General features: G+C 51.8%; 1 protein-coding gene across 1 annotated transcript in view; it reads right to left on the bottom strand.

The window, feature by feature from the left end:
- The window catches only part of DCHS1 (dachsous cadherin-related 1), a 119,534-nt gene that overhangs the window by 13,758 nt on the left and 87,224 nt on the right, over positions 1-18,552 (bottom strand). The window contains exons 15-18 of the mRNA XM_073327118.2: positions 13,047-13,160; positions 5,893-6,104; positions 4,414-4,568; positions 818-948 (exon numbers count right to left, since the gene is read on the bottom strand). Coding sequence (XP_073183219.1) covers positions 818-948; positions 4,414-4,568; positions 5,893-6,104; positions 13,047-13,160 — 612 coding nt within the window. The remainder of the gene's footprint in view (positions 1-817; positions 949-4,413; positions 4,569-5,892; positions 6,105-13,046; positions 13,161-18,552) is intronic.

Here is an 18,552-nt window from a genome sequence, read left to right as displayed (position 1 = left end):
GCCAAAAGTGCTGGGAGGGAACCACTGAGGCATGGCTTTTTGTGCGGGGGACAGGAACCCAGCTCAGCACTGAGCCAGAAGGGGATGCTATGTTACCTGTAGTCTATAGGGAAAGGGTCAGAGGGAGCTCCAGCAGGGAGAAGCCAGGGCTGACATGGGGTTAAGTGGCAGCGGATGGGGGCTGGAGTGGGAGGGCAGGGGGCTCCTGTGAGGGGAGTTGGGGCTGGTGAGGGGGCAGGCATTGATGGAAGGGTAGCCAGGGCTGGTGTGGGGAGCAGAGGGTTCCAGAAGGGGTGAGTTGGGCGGGCGGGAAAAGAGGTGTGGGGCTTTAGCTGTGGGGCACCAGGACTGGCAGGGGAAGCAGGGTGAGGGAAACCTGGGGCTGGCTGACAGGAGGGCACCACTTTGGGATGCGGCCTTCAGCCACCCATGACCAGCCCCTCTCCAGCGAGAGGGCTACAGCCACAGCCCAGGCCAGAGGCTCTGCAGGAAAGTGTCTCTGGTGCCCCCAGGGCTGTGCGAGGTGCTGCCCTGTCTTGTCCAACAGCACCCAGCCAGTACCCTGCAGAAGGGGCACTCTGGGCTGCGACTCTGTGGTTAAGCTCCACGTCTATGGTTAGAGTCCTCCAGCAGTCTCTCTAGAGACCTTGACTGGAACAGCACCCTGAGGCAATGGGACAAGGAGTTGAGGATTCATGTAAATTAGTCTTTACATATTAATTGATATGCAAATCTCAGGATTGCACAGGTAGTAGGGTTTGAGCCCCTACCGTGCTTGCCTCCATGTTACCCTACCCCCACCCTGTGCCCCACTTACTCTCGGGCACCCGCACCTCCCAGGGCAGGGGGATGGTGGGGCTGTTATCATTGATGTCCATCACCACCACGGTCAGCGTGGCTGAGCCAATGAGAGGCGGGTTCCCTCTGTCCATCGCTGTCACCACTAGCCTGCGGGGCAGAGACAAAGCCGCAGGATCAGCATCGTCCAGGACCCTGTGCACCTGCATGCACACTGGAAGAGGATGCATGGAACCCCAGGTGTTTGGGTCCTCAGAGTGTGGGGAGTGCTAGGGGATGGGGGGAGGGATAGCTCAGTGGTTTGAGCATTAGCCTGCTAAACCCAGGGTAGTGAGTTCAATCCTTGAGGGGGCCATTTAGAAATCTGGGGCAAAAACTGGGGATGGGTCCTGCTTTGAGCGGTTGGACTAGATGACCTGCTGAGGTCCCTTCCAACCCCGATATTCTATGATTCCATGATGCACAGAGCCCCAGGTGTGTGGGCTGGGTGCTCAGAGTGAGGGGAGTGTTAGTGGAGGCATGGAGCTGTGGGTGGGGGGGTGCCCAGTACACTTGGGCTGTGAGACAGGAGGATGAGTGTCCAGAGTGAATAGGCTAGAGGGGTGCATCATGCCCTGAGTGTGTGGGCTGTGGGAGTGTGATGTTATTGACATAATCTGGGAATGTATAGATCATTGTGGCAACCAAGGTCCTGTAGTGGCACCAAATCTTGCATAAAGGGGGTCAAATGAGGTGTCTAACACAAGGTGATGGTTTTCTGATTAGGATTATGCTGTCTATATGTGTGTATCATTTTTGTAGTTAAAAGTTATGAATATTGGCCTATTCTGTCTGTATTTCAAATTTAGGCTATGCTTCTGGGTGACACCCCAGACAAGTTGGTGTCAACTCTGCTCAGCCTGCTGGATGGCCCATTAAGGACCATCAGCGACACAACTGACCCATTGAGAGAAGGCAGACACACCTTGTGACTCAGCAAGGCATGCAGGGACCTGCCTATGGACAGAACTCTGAGGTGTTTCCAGGCCATGGGATGGGCAGCTTGTCCTTGGGACAAAGAAAGCAGAGACCACATGGCGAGAAAATATAAAAAGCTGCTGCAGCTCCTCCATCTGGTCTTCAGTCCTGCTTCTGACCTCTGGAGAAACTTTGCTACACTGAAGCTGTGAACCAAGGACTGAAAGATCCATCCCAGCTTGGAATATACTCCAGAGACTTGATTTGAACCTGCAGTTTATTCTATCATTGCTACAAGCCTGAACCAAGAACTTTGCCATAACTGTATGTAATTGATTCCATTTAACCAATTCTAGCTCTCATCTCTATCTTCTTCCTTTTATGAATAAACCTTTAAGATTTTAGATTAGAAAGGATTGGCAACAGCGTGATTTGTGGGTAAGATCTGATTTGTATATTGACCTGGGTCTGGGGCTTGGTCCTTTGGGATCAAGAGAACCTTTTTTCTTTTACTGGGGTTGTCATAAATATAAAGGGAAGGGTAAACCCCTTTGAAATCCCTCCTGGCCAGGGGAAAGCTCCTCTCACCTGTAAAGGGTTAAGAAGCTAAAGGTAACCTTGCTGGCACCTGACCAAAATGACCAATGAGGAGACAAGATACTTTCAAAAGCTGGGAGGAGGGAGAGAAACAAAGGGTCTGTGTCTGTCTGTATGCTGGTTTCTGCCAGGGATAGACCAGGAATGGAGCCTTAGAACTTTTAGTAAGTAATCTAGCTAGGTATGTGTTAGATTATGATTTCTTTAAATGGCTGAGAAAAGAATTGTGCTGAATAGAATAACTATTTCTGTCTGTGTATCTTTTTTGTAACTTAAGGTTTTGCCTAGAGGGGTTCTCTATGTTTTTGAATCTAATTACCCTGTAAGATATCTACCATCCTGATTTTACAGGGGGGATTTCTTTATTTCTATTTACTTCTATTTTTTATTAAAAGTCTTCTTGTAAAACACTGAATGCTTTTTCATTGTTCTCAGATCCAAGGGTTTGGGTCTGTGGTCACCTATGCAAATTGGTGAGGCTTTTTATCCAACATTTCCCAGGAAAGGGGGGGTGCAAGTGTTGGGAGGATTGTTCATTGTTCTTAAGATCCAAGGGTCTGGGTCTGTAGTCACCTAGGCAAATTGGTGAGGCTTTTTACCAAACCTTGTCCAGGAAGTGGGGTGCAAGGTTTTGGGAAGTATTTTGGGGGGAAGGATGCGTCCAAACAGCTCTTCCCCAGTAACTAGTATTAGTTTGGTGGTGGTAGCGGCCAGTCCAAGGATAACGGGTGTAATATTTTGTACCTTGGGGAAGTTTTGACCTAAGCTGGTAAAGATAAGCTTAGGAGGTTTTTCATGCAGGTCCCCACATCTGTACCCTAGAGTTCAGAGTGGGGGAGGAACCTTGACAGGGGTATTGGTTTTCATAACCATTCATCCTCATAACGAGTGGCACTGGTGGGGATACTGGGAAACTGGAGTGTCTAAGGGAATGGCTTGTGTGACTTGTGGTTAGCCAGTGGGGTAAAACCAAAGTCCTATCTGTCTGGCTGGTTGGGTTTGCTTTGATGTGCACAGAAACCCCAGCCTTGGGCTGTAACTGCCCTGCTTTAAGCAGTTTGTCCTGAATTGGCACTCTCAGTTGGGTCCCACCAGAACCAGTATCGTTACAGGGGGAAATGGGGGCATGGTGCCCAGAGGGCGTGGGCTGTGGGGAGGTGCGTGGTGCCCAGAGGGCATGGGCTGTGGGGAGGTGTATGGTGCCCAGTTTGTGTGGGCTGTAGGGGGGCGTTGCATAGGGCCCAGAGGACATGGGCTGTGGGGGATCGTTGCATTGTGCCCAGAGGTTGTGGGCTGTGGGGGGTCGTAGCATGGTGCCCAGAGGGCGAGGGCTGTGGGGAATTGCATGGTGCCCAGTTTATGTGGTCTGTAGGAGGGCGTTGCATGGGGCCCAGAGGACATGGGTTGTGTGGGGTCGTTCCATTGTGTCTGGTTTGTGTGGGCTGTGGGGGGGTCTTTGCATTGTGCCCATAGGACGTGGGTTGTGGGGATGCTCTGTGTGTGGTGCCCAGAGTATATGAGCTGTGAGGGGGCCACGATGCCCAGAGTTTGTGGGCTGTAGGGCAGGCATGATGACCAGTTCGTGGTCTGTGGAAGGGGAGGTTACATACTGCCCAGCGGGTGTGGGAGAGGTAGATATATATGGGGATTGGGCACGTGGTGCACAGAGAGCTTGGGATGGGGCAGCATGGTGCCCAGTGGGAACGGTGCTCAGAGTGTGTAGCTTGGCAAGAGGGTTGGGGGATGCCCAGAGTGTTCAGGCTAGGCAGATGTGTGGTGCCTGGACATTCGTTCTTTCTGCCAGCCCCAAATACAAGTGAGAGTCACAGAGTTTATGGCCAGAAGGGTCTGTCAGAACTTGTCTGAACGGCTGCATAACACATGCTAGCGATGCCCACCCAGGTCTCTGTGTATGGAGCCCAGTGACTTGAGTCAGCTAAATTTTGCTAATGCAGCCAATGTGGATCTGAAGTCACTAAGAGATGGAGAATTTCCCACTTCTCCCTAATCGCATCCCTGGGATACACGGCGCCTTATTCCATTTGGCTGGCTTTCACGCACCGGGTCTGTGGCCAGATCTCCCTGTCCAGAATGGCTGCAGTGGTGATGGTCCCCATCTGGGCATCAATGTGGTACAGGCCATTCATGGGCAGCGACTGGTTGATGGCGTAGGTCACCTGACCATTTGCACCCTGATCTGGGTCGTCAGCCAGAACCTGCAAAACAACACATGGGATTCAGTGTGCTGGCTCAGACCCACGAGCCACCCCAGCCCCGACCTTATGCTTCTGGCTCAGACCCACAGGCTGTTCCAGCCCTGGTCTCATGCATCCGGCTCAGACCCACGGGCTGCTCCAGCCCCAATCTCATGCTTCCAGCTCAAAGCCACAGGCCACTCCGGCCCCAATCTCATGCTTCCGGCTCAGACGCACGGGCCACTCTGACCCCGCTCTCATGCTTTGAGCTCTGACCCACAGGCTGTTTCAGCCCCGATCAGATGCTTCCGGCTCAGACCCTCGGGCCATTCCGGACCCGATCAGATGCTTCCGGCTCAGACCCTCGGGCCATTCCGGCCCCAATCTGATGCTTCCGGCTCAGACTCTCGGGCTACCCACAGGCCACCCACTCCGGCCCCGATATCATGCTTCCGGCTCAGACCCACAGGCCGTTTCTGCTCGGACCTCACGCTTCCGGCTCAGACCCACGGGCCATTCCAGCCCCGATCTCACGCTTGCGGCTCAGACCCATGGACTGTTCCAGCCCCAATTTACACCCCCCAGATCAGAGCAATGGGCCAGTCTGGCCCCAATTTACTCTCCCCACCTCAGATCAATGAGACCATCTAACCCCTGTTTACACCCCTCTGGTCAGACCAATAAGCCCATCCAACCCTGACCTATGCCCCCTTCATCAGACCAATGGGCCCATCCAGATTCAATACCCCCCAATCAGCACAATGGGCCCATCCAGCCCTGATTTTCCCCTCCTCGATCAGCCCAATGGGCCCATCCAGCCCTAATTCCCTCCCACCGATCTAACCAATGGGTCCATCCAGCCCAATTTATACCCCCCAGGCAGACCAATGGGCTCATACAGCCCCAATTCCCCCCCCCCAATCAGACCAATGGGCCCATCCATCTCTGATACCCCTCCAAGCAGAGCAATGAACCCATCCAGCCCCAATTCCTGCCCCTGATCACACCAATGGGCTCATCCAGCCCCAATTTCCCCCCACTCCCAATCAGCCCACTGGGCCCACCTGGCTCTGTTCCACCCCCCTGGCCAGACCAATGGGCCCATCCAACCCTGACCCAACCCTGACCCTCCCCTCAATCAGACCAGTGGGCCCATCCAATCCTGATTCCACACCACCACCCGGATCAGACCAATGGGCCCATCCAGCCCCGATTCCCCCCCACCATTAGACCAATGGGCCTATCCAGCCCAGTGCCCTCCCCTTCCCGTCCACAGGCCCCTTGGACTCATCATGTGTGAGGCTCCCATCGCCCCATCCTGGGGCTCCCCCGCCCCCGGTGGTACCTGTATGACGGGGGAGTCGTAGCTCTGTGACTCCCAGATAAAGGCCACATAGTTCTGCAGCTGGAAGCGTGGCAAGTTGTCGTTCACATCCTGCAGGTTGAGGTTCACTGCCATGAAGCCAAAGGAGGCGGCAGTCTCTGCTTGAACCACAAGGCGCAGCCGAGGGCTTGACTCGAAGTCCAGGCTGCTGGAGTCCTGCACTGAGATGGCACCTAGGAGAGGACGGGGTAAGCCAGTGCATGGAGTCCCAGGGTCACCAAGCTGACTAAGATGGTGCGCAGGCCCATGCATGAGCACATACACCCTTACATATACATCTCCACGCACCCACATATCTATCCAGCTATCTGTGGCACATCTGTGACCCTAGAACTGCAGTGCTGGTCACTTCACAATTGTTACTGCATTTCTCCTCACACTCCTGTGCAGCAGGGCAGAGCTGCTAACCCCCTATACAGTCGCACAGGGAGTTTGGGGGAAGCCTAGGAATTACTGCCATCTTCAGCCTAGATGTCAAGATCAAAGACATCACAACCCAACCAACGTCCTGCACAGACTGTCACCTCATTAAGGTAGTGGTCACTGCTTTGCCAGGAAACAAAACAGACCTATGATCCTGATTCAGCTGCAAAGACTCAGGGACTCTACTAAATTTCAAAGACAACTAAAGGACAGCAGCACTCCACCCACAGGATGAGGACCTGGTGAATTGTTACCATTCCACACTAGCCTCAACCAGCAACATATTGACCCCAAAGAGCCTCTTCCTCTCCACACCGCTTTCCTTGGTTTGCTGACACCTTGAGCCAGATGAAGAGAGTGGGGCAGAAATTTAATTGCCAAAGCAGAAAACAAAGACTGATGCAGACAGGATGAAACAACATGTCTCCAAGCCTATGGCAAGAGACCCTTCCTATGAGCTCCATTAAAGCTGACAAATCCCACCCCGAGGAGCTATTCAGGGTGGTAAACTGCTTCAGCAATTCTGGGTGGCTACAACCTGCATCTGAACCCAGCACCAAGTGCTGCAAAGGACTATATTCTACTGCGCTGAAAGATCATGCATAGTCAAGAAGGCTTCTCAGACAGCCTGGATCCACCCTGCCTGCACTCACCATCCAACAGCCTGCCTGAAATCCTGGAGTCCAGTATATTTACTCCTCAAGAAGTTCTGGACACTCCAAAGGAGTCTTGACTCAAGACTTGTGCACCAGACCCCTGCCATTTATGGCTGGTGAAAGAGAGTAATGAGCAACTGATGCCACTGATGACTGTAATGGCCAATGACTCATTCAGAGAATTTTTTCCTTCCTCCTCTGAACACGCAACAGTGTGACCAACACTGACATTACCTGGATATGTTGGTTATAACCATCTATCACTTGGTGTCAAATCTCCCATTCCTTAGCAAGCTCACAGAGAAAAGTTAGCCAAAGGACAACTACAAGCTCATCTAACTCCTCCCCATAGAAGGAAAAGGCCTGGGTAGAGACTGTCGAATTGTGGAAGTCAACGAATGGCTACGCAGGTGGTGTCAGAGAGAAGGCTTTGGAGTCTTTGACCATGGGATGGTGTTTCAAGAAGGAAGAGTGCTAGGCAGAGATGGGCTCCACCTAACAAAGAGAGGGAAGAGAATCTTCGCAAGCAGGCTGGCTAACCTAGTGGGGAGGGCTTTAAACTAGGCTCACCCGGGGAAGGAGACCAAAGCCCTGAGGTAAGTGGGGACGTGGGATACCGGGAGGAAGCACGAGCAGGAAAATGCGAAAGGGGAGGGTTTCTGCCTCATACTAAGAAAGCAGGACAAACAGCAAGTTATCTCAAGTGCCTATACACAAATGCAAGAAGCCTGGGAAACAAGCAGGGAGAACTGGAAGTCCTGGCACAGTCAAGGAATTATGATGTGATTGGAATAACAGAGACTTGGTGGGATAATTCACATGACTGGAGTACTGTCATGGATGGATATAAGCTGTTCAGGAAGGACAGGAAGGGCAGAAAAGGTGGGGGAGTTGCATTGTATGTAAGGGAGCAGTATGACTGCTCAGAGCTCAAGAATGAAACTGCAGAAAAACCGGAGAGTCTCTGGATTAAGTTTAGAAGTGTGATCAACAAGGGTGATGTCATGGTGGGAGTCTGCTATAGACCACTGGACCAGGAAGATGAGGTGGACGAGGCTTTCTTCCGGCAACTCACGGAAGTTACTAGATCGCAAGCCCTGGTTCTCATGGGGGACTTCAAACACCCTGATATCTGCTGGGAGAGCAATACAGCGATGCACAGAAAATCCAGGAAGTTTTTGGAAAGTGTAGAGGACAATTTCCTGGTGCAAGTGCTGGAGGAACCAACGAGGGGCAGAGCTCTTCTTGACCTGCTGCTCACAAACCGGGAAACAATTAGTAGGGGAAGCAAACGTGGATGGGAACCTGGGAGGCAGTGACCATGAGATCATCAAGTTCAGGGTCCTGACACAGGGAAGAAAGGAGAGCAGCAGAATGCGGACCCTGGACTTCAGAAAAGCAGACTTTGACTCCCTCAGTGAGCTGATGGGCAGGATCCCCTGGGAGAATAACATGAGGGGGAAAGGAGTCCAGGAGAGCTGGCTGTATTTTAAAGAATCCTTATTGAGGTTACAGGGACAAACCATCCCGATGTGTAAAAAGAATAGTAAATATGGCAGGCGACCAGCTTGGCTTAACAGTGAAATCCTTGCTATTCTTAAACACAGAAAAGAAGCTTACAAGAAGTGGAAGATTGGACAAATGACCAGGGAAGAGTATAAAAATATTACTCGGGGATGCAGGAGTGAAATCAGGAAGGCCAAATCACACCTGGAGTTGCAGCTAGCAAGAGATGTTAAGACTAACAAGAAGAGTTTCTTCAGGTATGTTAGCAACAAGAAGAAAGCCAAGGAAAGTGTGGGCCCCTTACTGAATGAGGGAGGCAACCTAGTGACAGAGGATGTGGAAAAAGCTAATGTACTCAATGCTTTTTTTGCCTCTGCCTTCACGAACAAGGTCAGCTCCCAGACTGCTGCACTGGGCAGCACAGCATGGGGAGGAGGTGACCAGCCCTCTGTGAAGAAGTGGTTTGGGACTATTTAGAAAACCTGGATGAGCACAAGACCATTGGGCTGGATGCGCTGCATCCGAGAGTGCTAAAGGAGTTGGTGGATGTGATTGCAGAGCCATTTGCCATTATCTTTGAAAACTCATGGCGATTGTGGGAGGTCCCGGACGACTGGAAAAAGGCTAATGTAGTGCCCATTTTTAAAAAAGGGAAGAAGGAGGATCCTGGGAACTACAGGCCAGTCAGCCTCACCTCAGTCCCCGGAAAAATCATGGACCAGGTCCTCAAGGAATCAATTCTGAAGCACTTACAGGAGAGGAAAGTGATCAGGAACAGTCAGCATGGATTCACCAAGGGCAAGTCATGCCTGACTAATCTAATTGCCTTCTATGATGAGATTACTGGCTCTGTGGATGAGGGGAAAGCAGTGGATGTGTTGTTCCTTGACTTTAGCAAAGCTTTTGACATGGTGTCCCACAGTATTCTTGTCAGCAAGTTAAAGACGTATGGGCTGGATGAATGGACGATAAGGTGGATAGAAAGTTGGCTAGATTGTCAGGCTCAACGGGTAGTGATCAATGGCTCCATGTCTAGTTGGCAGCCGGTATCAAGTGGAGTGCCCCAAGGGTCGGTCCTGGGGCCGGTTTTGTTCAGTATCTTCATTAATGATCTGGAGGATGGTGTGGATTGCACCCTGAGCAAGTTTGCAGAGGACACTAAACTGGGAGGAGAGGTAGATACGCTGGTGGGGAGGGATAGGATACAGAGGGACCTACACAAATTAGAGGATTGGGCCAAAAGAAATCTGAGGTTCAACAAGGACAAGTGCACAATCCTGCACTTAGGACAGAAGAATCCCATGCACCGCAACAGACTAGGGACCAAATGGCTAGGCAGCAGTTCTGCAGAAAAGGACCTAGGGGTTACAGTGGACGAGAAGCTGGATATGAGTCACCAGTGTGCCCTTGTTGCCAAGAAGGCTAATGGCATTTTGGGATGTATAAGTAGGGGCATTGCCAACAAATTGAGGGACGTGATCGTTCCCCTCTCTTCGACATTGGTGAGGCCTCATAGAATCATAGAATCACAGAATATCAGGTTTGGAAGGGACCTCAGGAGATCATCTAGTCCAACCCCCTGCTCAAAGCAGGACCAATTCCCAGTTAAATCATCCCAGCCAGGGCTTTGTCAAGCCTGACCTTTAAAAATATCTAAGGAAGGAGATTCCACCACCTCCCTAGGTAACGCATTCCAGTGCTTCACCACCCTCCTAGTGAAAAAGTTTTTCCTAATATCCAACCTAAACCTCTCCCACTGCAACTTGAGACCATTACTCCTTGTTCTGTCATCAGCTACCACTGAGAACAGTTTAGATCCATCCTCTTTGGAACCCCCTTTCAGGTAGTTGAAAGCAGCTATCAAATCCCCCCTCATTCTTCTCTTCCGCAGACTAAACAATCCCAGTTTGGATTGGGGTGCAGTCCTGGAGGTAGTGCGGTTCTTCAGTGTCCAGTGATGGTCTCACTGATCTCGTATAGGGGTAATATCACCTCCTTGCTACTTCTGGATACTACCCTGCTTATCCAGACCCCCAGGGTGGTGTCTGCCCTCTCAGCTAGAGCACCTGTCTGGGAGCTCATGTTCGGCTGGATTCCATCAGGACTTTTCACTGGCTTGTCTAAATAAACACTAAATCAGGAACACAATCCCCGATAATGTCACGGCTAACCTGGTGGCTGAACTTTGTGACTTTGTCCTCACCCATAACTATTTCACATTTGGGGACAATGTATACCTTCAAATCAGCGGCACTGCTATGCGTACCTGTATGGCCCCACAGTATGCCAACATTTTTATGGCTCACTTAGAACAACGCTTCCTCAGCTCCTGTCCCCTAACGCCCCTACTCTACTTGTGCTACATTGATGACATCTTCATCATCTGGACCCATGGAAAAGAAGCCCTTGAGGAATTCCACCAGGATTTCAACAATTTCCATCCCACCATCAACCTCAGCCTGGACCAGTCCACACAAGAGATCCACTTCCTGGACACTACAGTGCTAATAAGTGATTGTCACATAAACACCACCCTGTACCAGAAAGCTACTGACCGCTATTCCTACCTACATGCCTCCAGCTTTCATCCAGACCACACCACAAGATCCATTGTCTACAGCCAAGCTCTACGATACAACCGCATTTGCTCCAACCCATCAGACAAAGACAAACGCCTACTAGATCTCTATCAAGCATTCTTACAACTACAACACCCACCTGGTGAAGTGAAGAAACAGATTGACAGAGCCAGAAAAGTACCCAGAAGTCACCTACTACAGGACAGGCCCAACGAAGAAAGTAACAGAACGCCACTAACCGTCACCTTCAGCCCCCAACTAGAACCTCTCCAACGCATCATCAAGGATCTACAACCTATCCTGAAGGACGACCCATCACTCTCACAGATCTTGGGAGACAAGCCAGTTCTTGCTTACAGACAGGCCCCCAGCCTGAAGCAAATACTCACCAGCAACTACACACTACACAACAAAAACACAACAAAGCCCGTTGCCAACTGTGTCCACATATCTATTCAGGGGACACCATCATAGGGCCTAATCACATCAGCCACACTATCAAAGGCTCATTCATCTCCACATCTACCAATGTGATATATGCCATCATGTGCCAGCAATGCCCCTCTGCCCTATACATTGGCGAAACCGGACAGTCTCTACATAAAAGAATAAATGGACAGAAATCAGACGTCAAGAATTATAACATTCAAAAACCAGTCGGAGAACACTTCAATCTCTCTGGTCACTCAGTTACAGACCTAAAAGTTGCAATATTACAACAAAAAAACTTCAAAAACAGACTCTAACAAGAGACTGCTGAATTGGAATTAATTTGTAAACTGACACTATTAAATTCGGCTTGAATAAAAACTGGGAGCGGATGGGTCATTACACAAAGTAAAACTATTTCCCCATGTTTATTTTCCCCCCCTGCTGTTCCTCACATGTTCTTGTCAACTGCTGGAAATGGCCCACCTTGATTATCATTACAAAAGGTTTTTTTCTCTCCTGCTGGTAATAGCTCACCTTACCTGATCACTCTCATTACAGTGTGTATGGTAACACCCATTGTTTCATGTTCTCTGTGTACATAAAATCTCCCTACTGTATTTTCCACAGCATGCATCCGATGAAGTGAGCTGTAGCTCACAAAAGCTTATGCTCAAATAAATTTGTTAGTCTCTAAGATGCCACAAGTACTCCTTTTCTGAATCTACCCCGCACTAGCCTGCTCCACACTACCCATTCCCTAATGCACTTTGTTCTACTCCCGTTTTACAGCAGGGTTAATCAAAGAGCACAAGAGAACGTTTAGTGCGCAGCAGCAGAGTCCACATGGACACTTAGTGCGCAGCAGGCTAGTGCAGGATAGGTGTACACTCCAGCTTGCCACGATTCACATCAGATATGCTCACCATCACTGCTTTGCATCCTTTATGCCTAGAAGGATGACCGAGTATTGGCTGCATTAAATAACATGTTGTGCAAATAAGCTCACCTTACTAGTGATCCAAGTCGCTCTGTAGCACTGACCTGTCCCCACCATTATTTACCACTCCACCAATTTTTGTGTTGCCTGCCTATTCTCTCAGCAGTTACTTTGTATTTTCTTCCAGAAATGGAGGAATGATGAAGATATTGAATAGCACTGGGCTGTGAACAGATACTTGCAGAACCCCACTACAAACATCTCTCTGGATGAGGAGTCCCTGCTTACCATTACTTTTAAGATTTCTCCGCTAGCCTGTTTGAATCTATTTCATATGGGCTACGTTGGGATTGTGTCTGATAAAGAATTAGCACGAATGCTGTGTGGGATGAAGTCAGCTGCTGCACAGAAGGCCTTGTCTCCTGGCCTAGGGGTTTCCAGCTGGAGTGGGCCAGGCAGATGTGCAGGCAAGCAGGCAGGCCTACACAAAGACAGGGCCTTGGGGAGCCCTGCAGATCACTCCATTTACGCTTCTCCATAAGGGTGCAGTACCACTCCTGTGTTCCCTCCTTCTCCCCGTACCTGAGCTGGGCTGGATGCGGAAAGCATTCTTTTCATTGCCACTCACGATGCTGTAGGTGATGTGTCCCGAGGAGCCCCCTGCGTGCATGGCCTGGATGCTCACCACCACGGTGCCTTGGAGGAGAGTGAATACAGCATAAGTGTCACAGTGACACCCCCAGAAAGAGGGGAAGTGATGAAGAGAGTCGGGAGAGAACGTAGGTGTGTGCGTGTATGAACAAAACCACATGGCTCCTGGGGGACGCTGGCAAATCCTTGAGACAACCCCGGGGACTGCCACTGTCATCTGGAGAGAGATTGAGTGGGTTAGAGTGTATGTGTGGGGGTGCCTGGGAGCCAGGACGACTGGGTTCTATCCCTGCCTCTGGGGGCAGGGGAGCAGAGGATAGTGGGTAAGGTGAGAGGCGGAAGCCTGGGTTACGTCCTTGGCTCACTGTGATCAGTCTGTATGTCTGAGCCACCCCTGGAGCCCCAATGACCCCCCCGCCATGCTCCCAACTGATGCCCTCAGCACTGCCTCCTTGGAACCCACTTTAACCCTACTAACCCTGTGACACTACGCCCCATATTCTTCATAGAGATACTGTTATGATATGAATATGGGATAACTAAGATGTGTTTCATGCAAGATGGGTCATGTGAGATATCATTAGAAAGGTTATGATTTACTGAATGTGATTATCCTATTTGTATGCATGTATCATGTCTGTATCTGAAGTTAGGAATATTGACTATGAATCAATTGCAAAAGTGTTTGCACCTTGGGAACACCCACCAGACAAAATGCAATCAGTCTGGCGGGTTAGTCTATAAACCATTAGGGAGAACAGGTCTTTGAAGATGCTAATCTCCCACCTTCCTGGGATGCTGCTTTGACACTGCAGGATCATGTGATCATGTCACCTGGTACTGGACATCATCTTGGACTGCTGGTATTTTTCCACTAGTAGGGGGTGGGGATCAAACTGGGAAACAAAGGATTCCGGCCACACGTATATCCTATTTAAGGCTGGGGAGTGAGTTAATCAGGGTCTATTCTTCACTGAATCCCCACCCAAGATGATTGCTAAAACACCTGAAACTGAACTGGGGAAGAACGGACCCAGGCTAGAAGGTGTCTGGCCTGTGAAAGGAATATCTGGAATTCTAAGCTGCAAGCAAAAGAAGTTTGTTTGCAAGAACCTCTGCAACCTGCTTAAAACAACATTTAGAGTGAGAAATTACTACTTGTAGCCAGTTTCTTCAGTGTATTAAGCTTAGTTTGTGTGTTTGCTTTATTTGCTCAGTAATCTACTTTGATCTGTTTGCTATCCCTTACTCTGAAACTTGCTATCCCTTATAATCACTTAAAATCTATCCTTTCTAGTTAATAAACTTGTTTTGTTTTCTAAAACCCAGTCTGTACAATTCATAACTGGGGGAGGGAGGGGAGCTGTGCATATCTTCCTCCACATTGAGGGAGGGAGCGAATTTCCAGGAGCAGCGCAAGACAATACAATTTTGGGTTTACACTCCAGAGGGGGTGTGCACTTGACTGCTGGGCAATCCCCGAGCTGAGTCTTCCCATGCAGAGCTGATCGCAGTGTCTGTGTCTTTTTGCAGCTGGGTGTGGTCCTACCTGTGTGTGTGCTAGAGAAGGCTTGAGGGCCTGGCACCAGTGGCGCAGCTAGGGGGGAGCGGGGCAGCGGCCGCTCTGCCACTGAGCACAAAGCGGCGCCTTGTCAATGTCGTGGGGCCTTTTAAATTTTCTCCCGTTGAGGGAACAGGGGGAGCGATCCAAAAAAAAGGCGCCACCCACTGCAGCACTTTTACTCACTTGGCGGCGCTCTGGGTCTTTGGCAGCACCTTGGGGGCGGGACCTTCAGTGCCGCCGAAGACACCCGGAGTGAGTGAGGGTCCGCCCCTGGAGCGGGTGACGCCTTTTTTTTGGATCGCTCCCCCTGTTCCCTCCACCCAGCTACGCGGCTGCCTGGCACTGCAGGACAGGGTGAGGGAATCCAGGCTGGTGGAACAGGCACGTTCAGTGGGACCCCAGCACATCAAGTGGCACCCCAAAGTGGGGGTAACCCGTCACAAACCCCCCTCTGACCCTACTGTTGCCCCAGTTATGTCCCTAGAGCTCCACTGAGCTGCCTGGGACATCTGTGCTCCAACAACCCAAATCTGCCCCTAGCATCCTATTACCCTCCCTGCACAGATTGGAATGGAGGCCTAGAGACTGTGCTGCAGAATGTCGCTGTGGCCTGGTTCATGGGACTTGCCTAAGATCACATGGGAATCCTATAACCAAGCAGGGAACTGAAACCAGGTCTCCCAAGTCCAAGGCTAGTGTGCTAACCTATGTCCCTGTCCCCAGTCCCCCACTGTTCCCAGTTATCCTGGTGTCCTGTGTCCCTTCCCCAAGTACCCCAGTGCCCCATGCCCTGTCCCCAGAATCTCACTCTTTCCAGCTACCCCAGAGCCCTGTGACCCTGCACCCAGTCCTCCTTGTTCCCAGTTACCCCATGTCCCCCTCCCAGAAGCCTGTGCCCCACTTCTAGAACTCTGCTGTTTCCTCTTGCCCCATGTGCCCCTAGCACCCTGCAGTTCCTCAATACTGATGCCTGTTAGTGTGCCAGACCACCCTCCCCAGGGGTCTCACTCTTCCTTCAGGGTTAGCCATGCGGCCTCACAACCTCCTTAGACTGGACCTCTGGGGCTGCAGCACTCCTACTTCACACCGTAAGCTCTGTTCAGCAAGTCTCACTGAGACAGACTCCTGGTAGAGACTTGTCCACTCTGCAGAGATTAATGCACCTCACCAAGCGCTTGCACTCACACCCAAACAGCATTGTCACAGCAATTGGATTTATTAGTCAGTGGTACACAGCACAGGAAGCCCTTAGATAAGCCCAGAGAAATGAAGGTTAAAGCACATACTATCCTGGTCAGCCCAGCGCCCAGCCAAGCTGTAGTGAACCCCTTTGTTCAAGTTGTGTGTGTCTCTCCATCTGACCTCCTTCGTCAGACTCCAGGTGAGAGACGCTTAAGTTCAGTTGACACCTGAGGCTCACAGGAAAAGGTTTTGGGTGTAAAAGACTCAGGGTACGACATATATGGTTGCCACCGCCCTGCTGGGAGAATCTCTCCACTAATGGGATAAGGTCAGTGGTGAGCTGGAGCCGGTTTGCTCCGGTTCAGTAGAACCACTTGTTCGTACTGGTTCGCTAGAACCACTTGTTAAATTTAGAAGACCTTTTAGAGCCGGCTGTCCCGTGAGGGACAACCGACTCTAAAAAGGGCTTCTAAATTTAACAACCAGCCAAAAGCGGCGCCTTAGGTGCCAACTCCGTGGGTATTCCGGGGCTGGAGCACCCACGGGGAAAATTTGGTGGGTGCAGAGCACCCACTGGCAGCTCCCCGCCCTGCGCCCAGCCCCAGCTCACCTCTGCTCCGCCTCCACCTCCTCCCCTGAACGCGCCACCCCGCTCTGCTTCTCTGCCCCGCCCCCCCGGCTTCCTGCAAATCAGCAGTTCGCACGGGAAGCCTGGGAGGGCTCAGAAGCAGGCGGCGGCTTTGCGCTCAGGCCGAGGGTGGCGGAGGTGAGCTGGGGTGGGGAGTGGTTCCCCTGTGCGCCCCCCCCACCCCGGGGTTACCTGCTGCGGTGTGGGCGGCCCTCCCCGCGCCCCCCCACCCCAGCTCACCTCTGCTCCGCCTCCATTTCCCTATGCCTGAGCGCGAAGCCGCCGCTTGCTTCTCAACTCCCCCCCTCACCGGCTTCCAGTGCAAACAGCTGATTGGCAGGAAGCGGGGGTTGGGGCGGAGAAGCAGAGCGGGGCGGCACGTTCAGGGGAGGAGGTGGAGTGGAGGTGTGGTGAGCTGGGGCTGGGTGTGGGGCAGGGAGCTGCTGGTGGGTGCTCTGCACCCACCAAATATTCCCCATGGGTGCTCCAGCTCCGGAGCACCCATGGAGTCGGCACTTAAAGCGCCACTTTTGATGTGATCAGTGGCGGGAGCGGCCGCTCCCTCTGCTCCCCCCCAGCTATGCTCCCCCGCCCCTAGGAGCCAGAGGGACCTGCCAGATGCTTCCTTGGAGCTGCCCCAGGTAAGCACCGCCGGGACTCCCCACCTTGCAGGCTGGTTGGCAGATGAATTTGTCGACAGAAGGCCCGGGTATGAAAAGAAATCCAAAGGGATTGGCCCAGATCTGGGACCTGGTGGTTACACAGGGGTGCTCCAGAAGTGGGACATGAGCAAATCCAAACCAGGGTGACAGCTGATGTGGTAGCCCTCTCCATGTGAGCTCAGGCCCTGAAATGTAATGTTTGTTGGAAAACAGGGCATAGGTGGGCAAAACTGCCAAGGGTTAATGAAACAGTAGCCAAACGAAGGGTTAACTTGGGGCAAGCCCAGCTGGAAGGAAGGCCAGATCCTCAGGTTGCCAGGGCTGACAGTGTACCTGTGGCTCGGGGGGAGGAGGCCTCCAGGTCAGCCCATCTACAGGGTGTGATGTTCAGGCCTCTGCTGTCAACCCACACGACCCAGTGAATCCAACTCACAGGGTGTGTACCGGGCAGCCATCACCATATCATCCCCAGAGAGGTGGATGGGAGGAGGGCCCAGGGGTACCAGGACACAGGTGCTGAGGTGACTCTGGCATGGCCCGATGTGGCAGAGAGGTGGATGGGAGGAGGGCCCAGGGGTACCAGGACACAGGTGCTGAGGTGACTCTGGCATGGCCCAATGTGGTGGCCCTGGATCAGTTTGTGCCCATTGACTAGCTGGCGATGAGGAGGGGTGTTCAGATACAGTGAGGTGCTGTAGTGAAGATATCCCTGAAATAGGGGTGCCAAGGAAGGGCACAAAGAGGCTGGGGCTCAGGATCATCTACCAGTGAAGGTGCTGATGGCAAATGATCTGGATGATGGCCGGATGGTGCAGAGAGCATCCTGGTTCTTTCCAGAGCCAAAGAGCGCTACCCTGACCCAGGGTCCTGGACTACCAAGCATGGGGCTAATCAGCCTCCACTTTGGGGGAATATGCTACCTGGGATGGGGCTGAGCCTGAGACTTTGTCCTGAGGTGGGGAACTAAACTGGGGGGAGAGGTAGATACGCTTGAGGGTAGGGATAGGATACAGAGGGACCTACACAAATTAGAGGATTGGGCCAAAAGAAATCTGATGAGGTTCAACAAGGACAAGTGCAGAGTCCTGCACTTAGGACGGAAGAATCCCATACAGCCCTACAGACTAGGGACCAAATGGCTAAGCAGCAGTTCTGCCAAAAAGGATCTAGGGGTTATAGTGGACGAGAAGCTGGATATGAGTCAACAGTGTGCCATTGTTGCCAAGAAGGCCAATGGCATTTTGGGATGTATAAGTAGGGGCACTGCCAGCAGATCGAGGGATGTGATCGTTCCCCTCTCTTCGACATTGGTGAGGCCTCATCTGGAGTACTGTGTCCAGTTTTGGGCCCCACACTACAAGAGGGATGTGGAAAAATTGGAAAACGTCCAGCGGAGGGCAA

This window comes from Lepidochelys kempii, chromosome 1 (assembly GCF_965140285.1).
Source record: "Lepidochelys kempii isolate rLepKem1 chromosome 1, rLepKem1.hap1, whole genome shotgun sequence".
NCBI classification, from domain to species: Eukaryota; Metazoa; Chordata; order Testudines; family Cheloniidae; genus Lepidochelys; species Lepidochelys kempii.
Note: the sequence above shows the minus strand (reverse complement) of the source record. Positions and strands in the feature narration are given on the sequence as shown.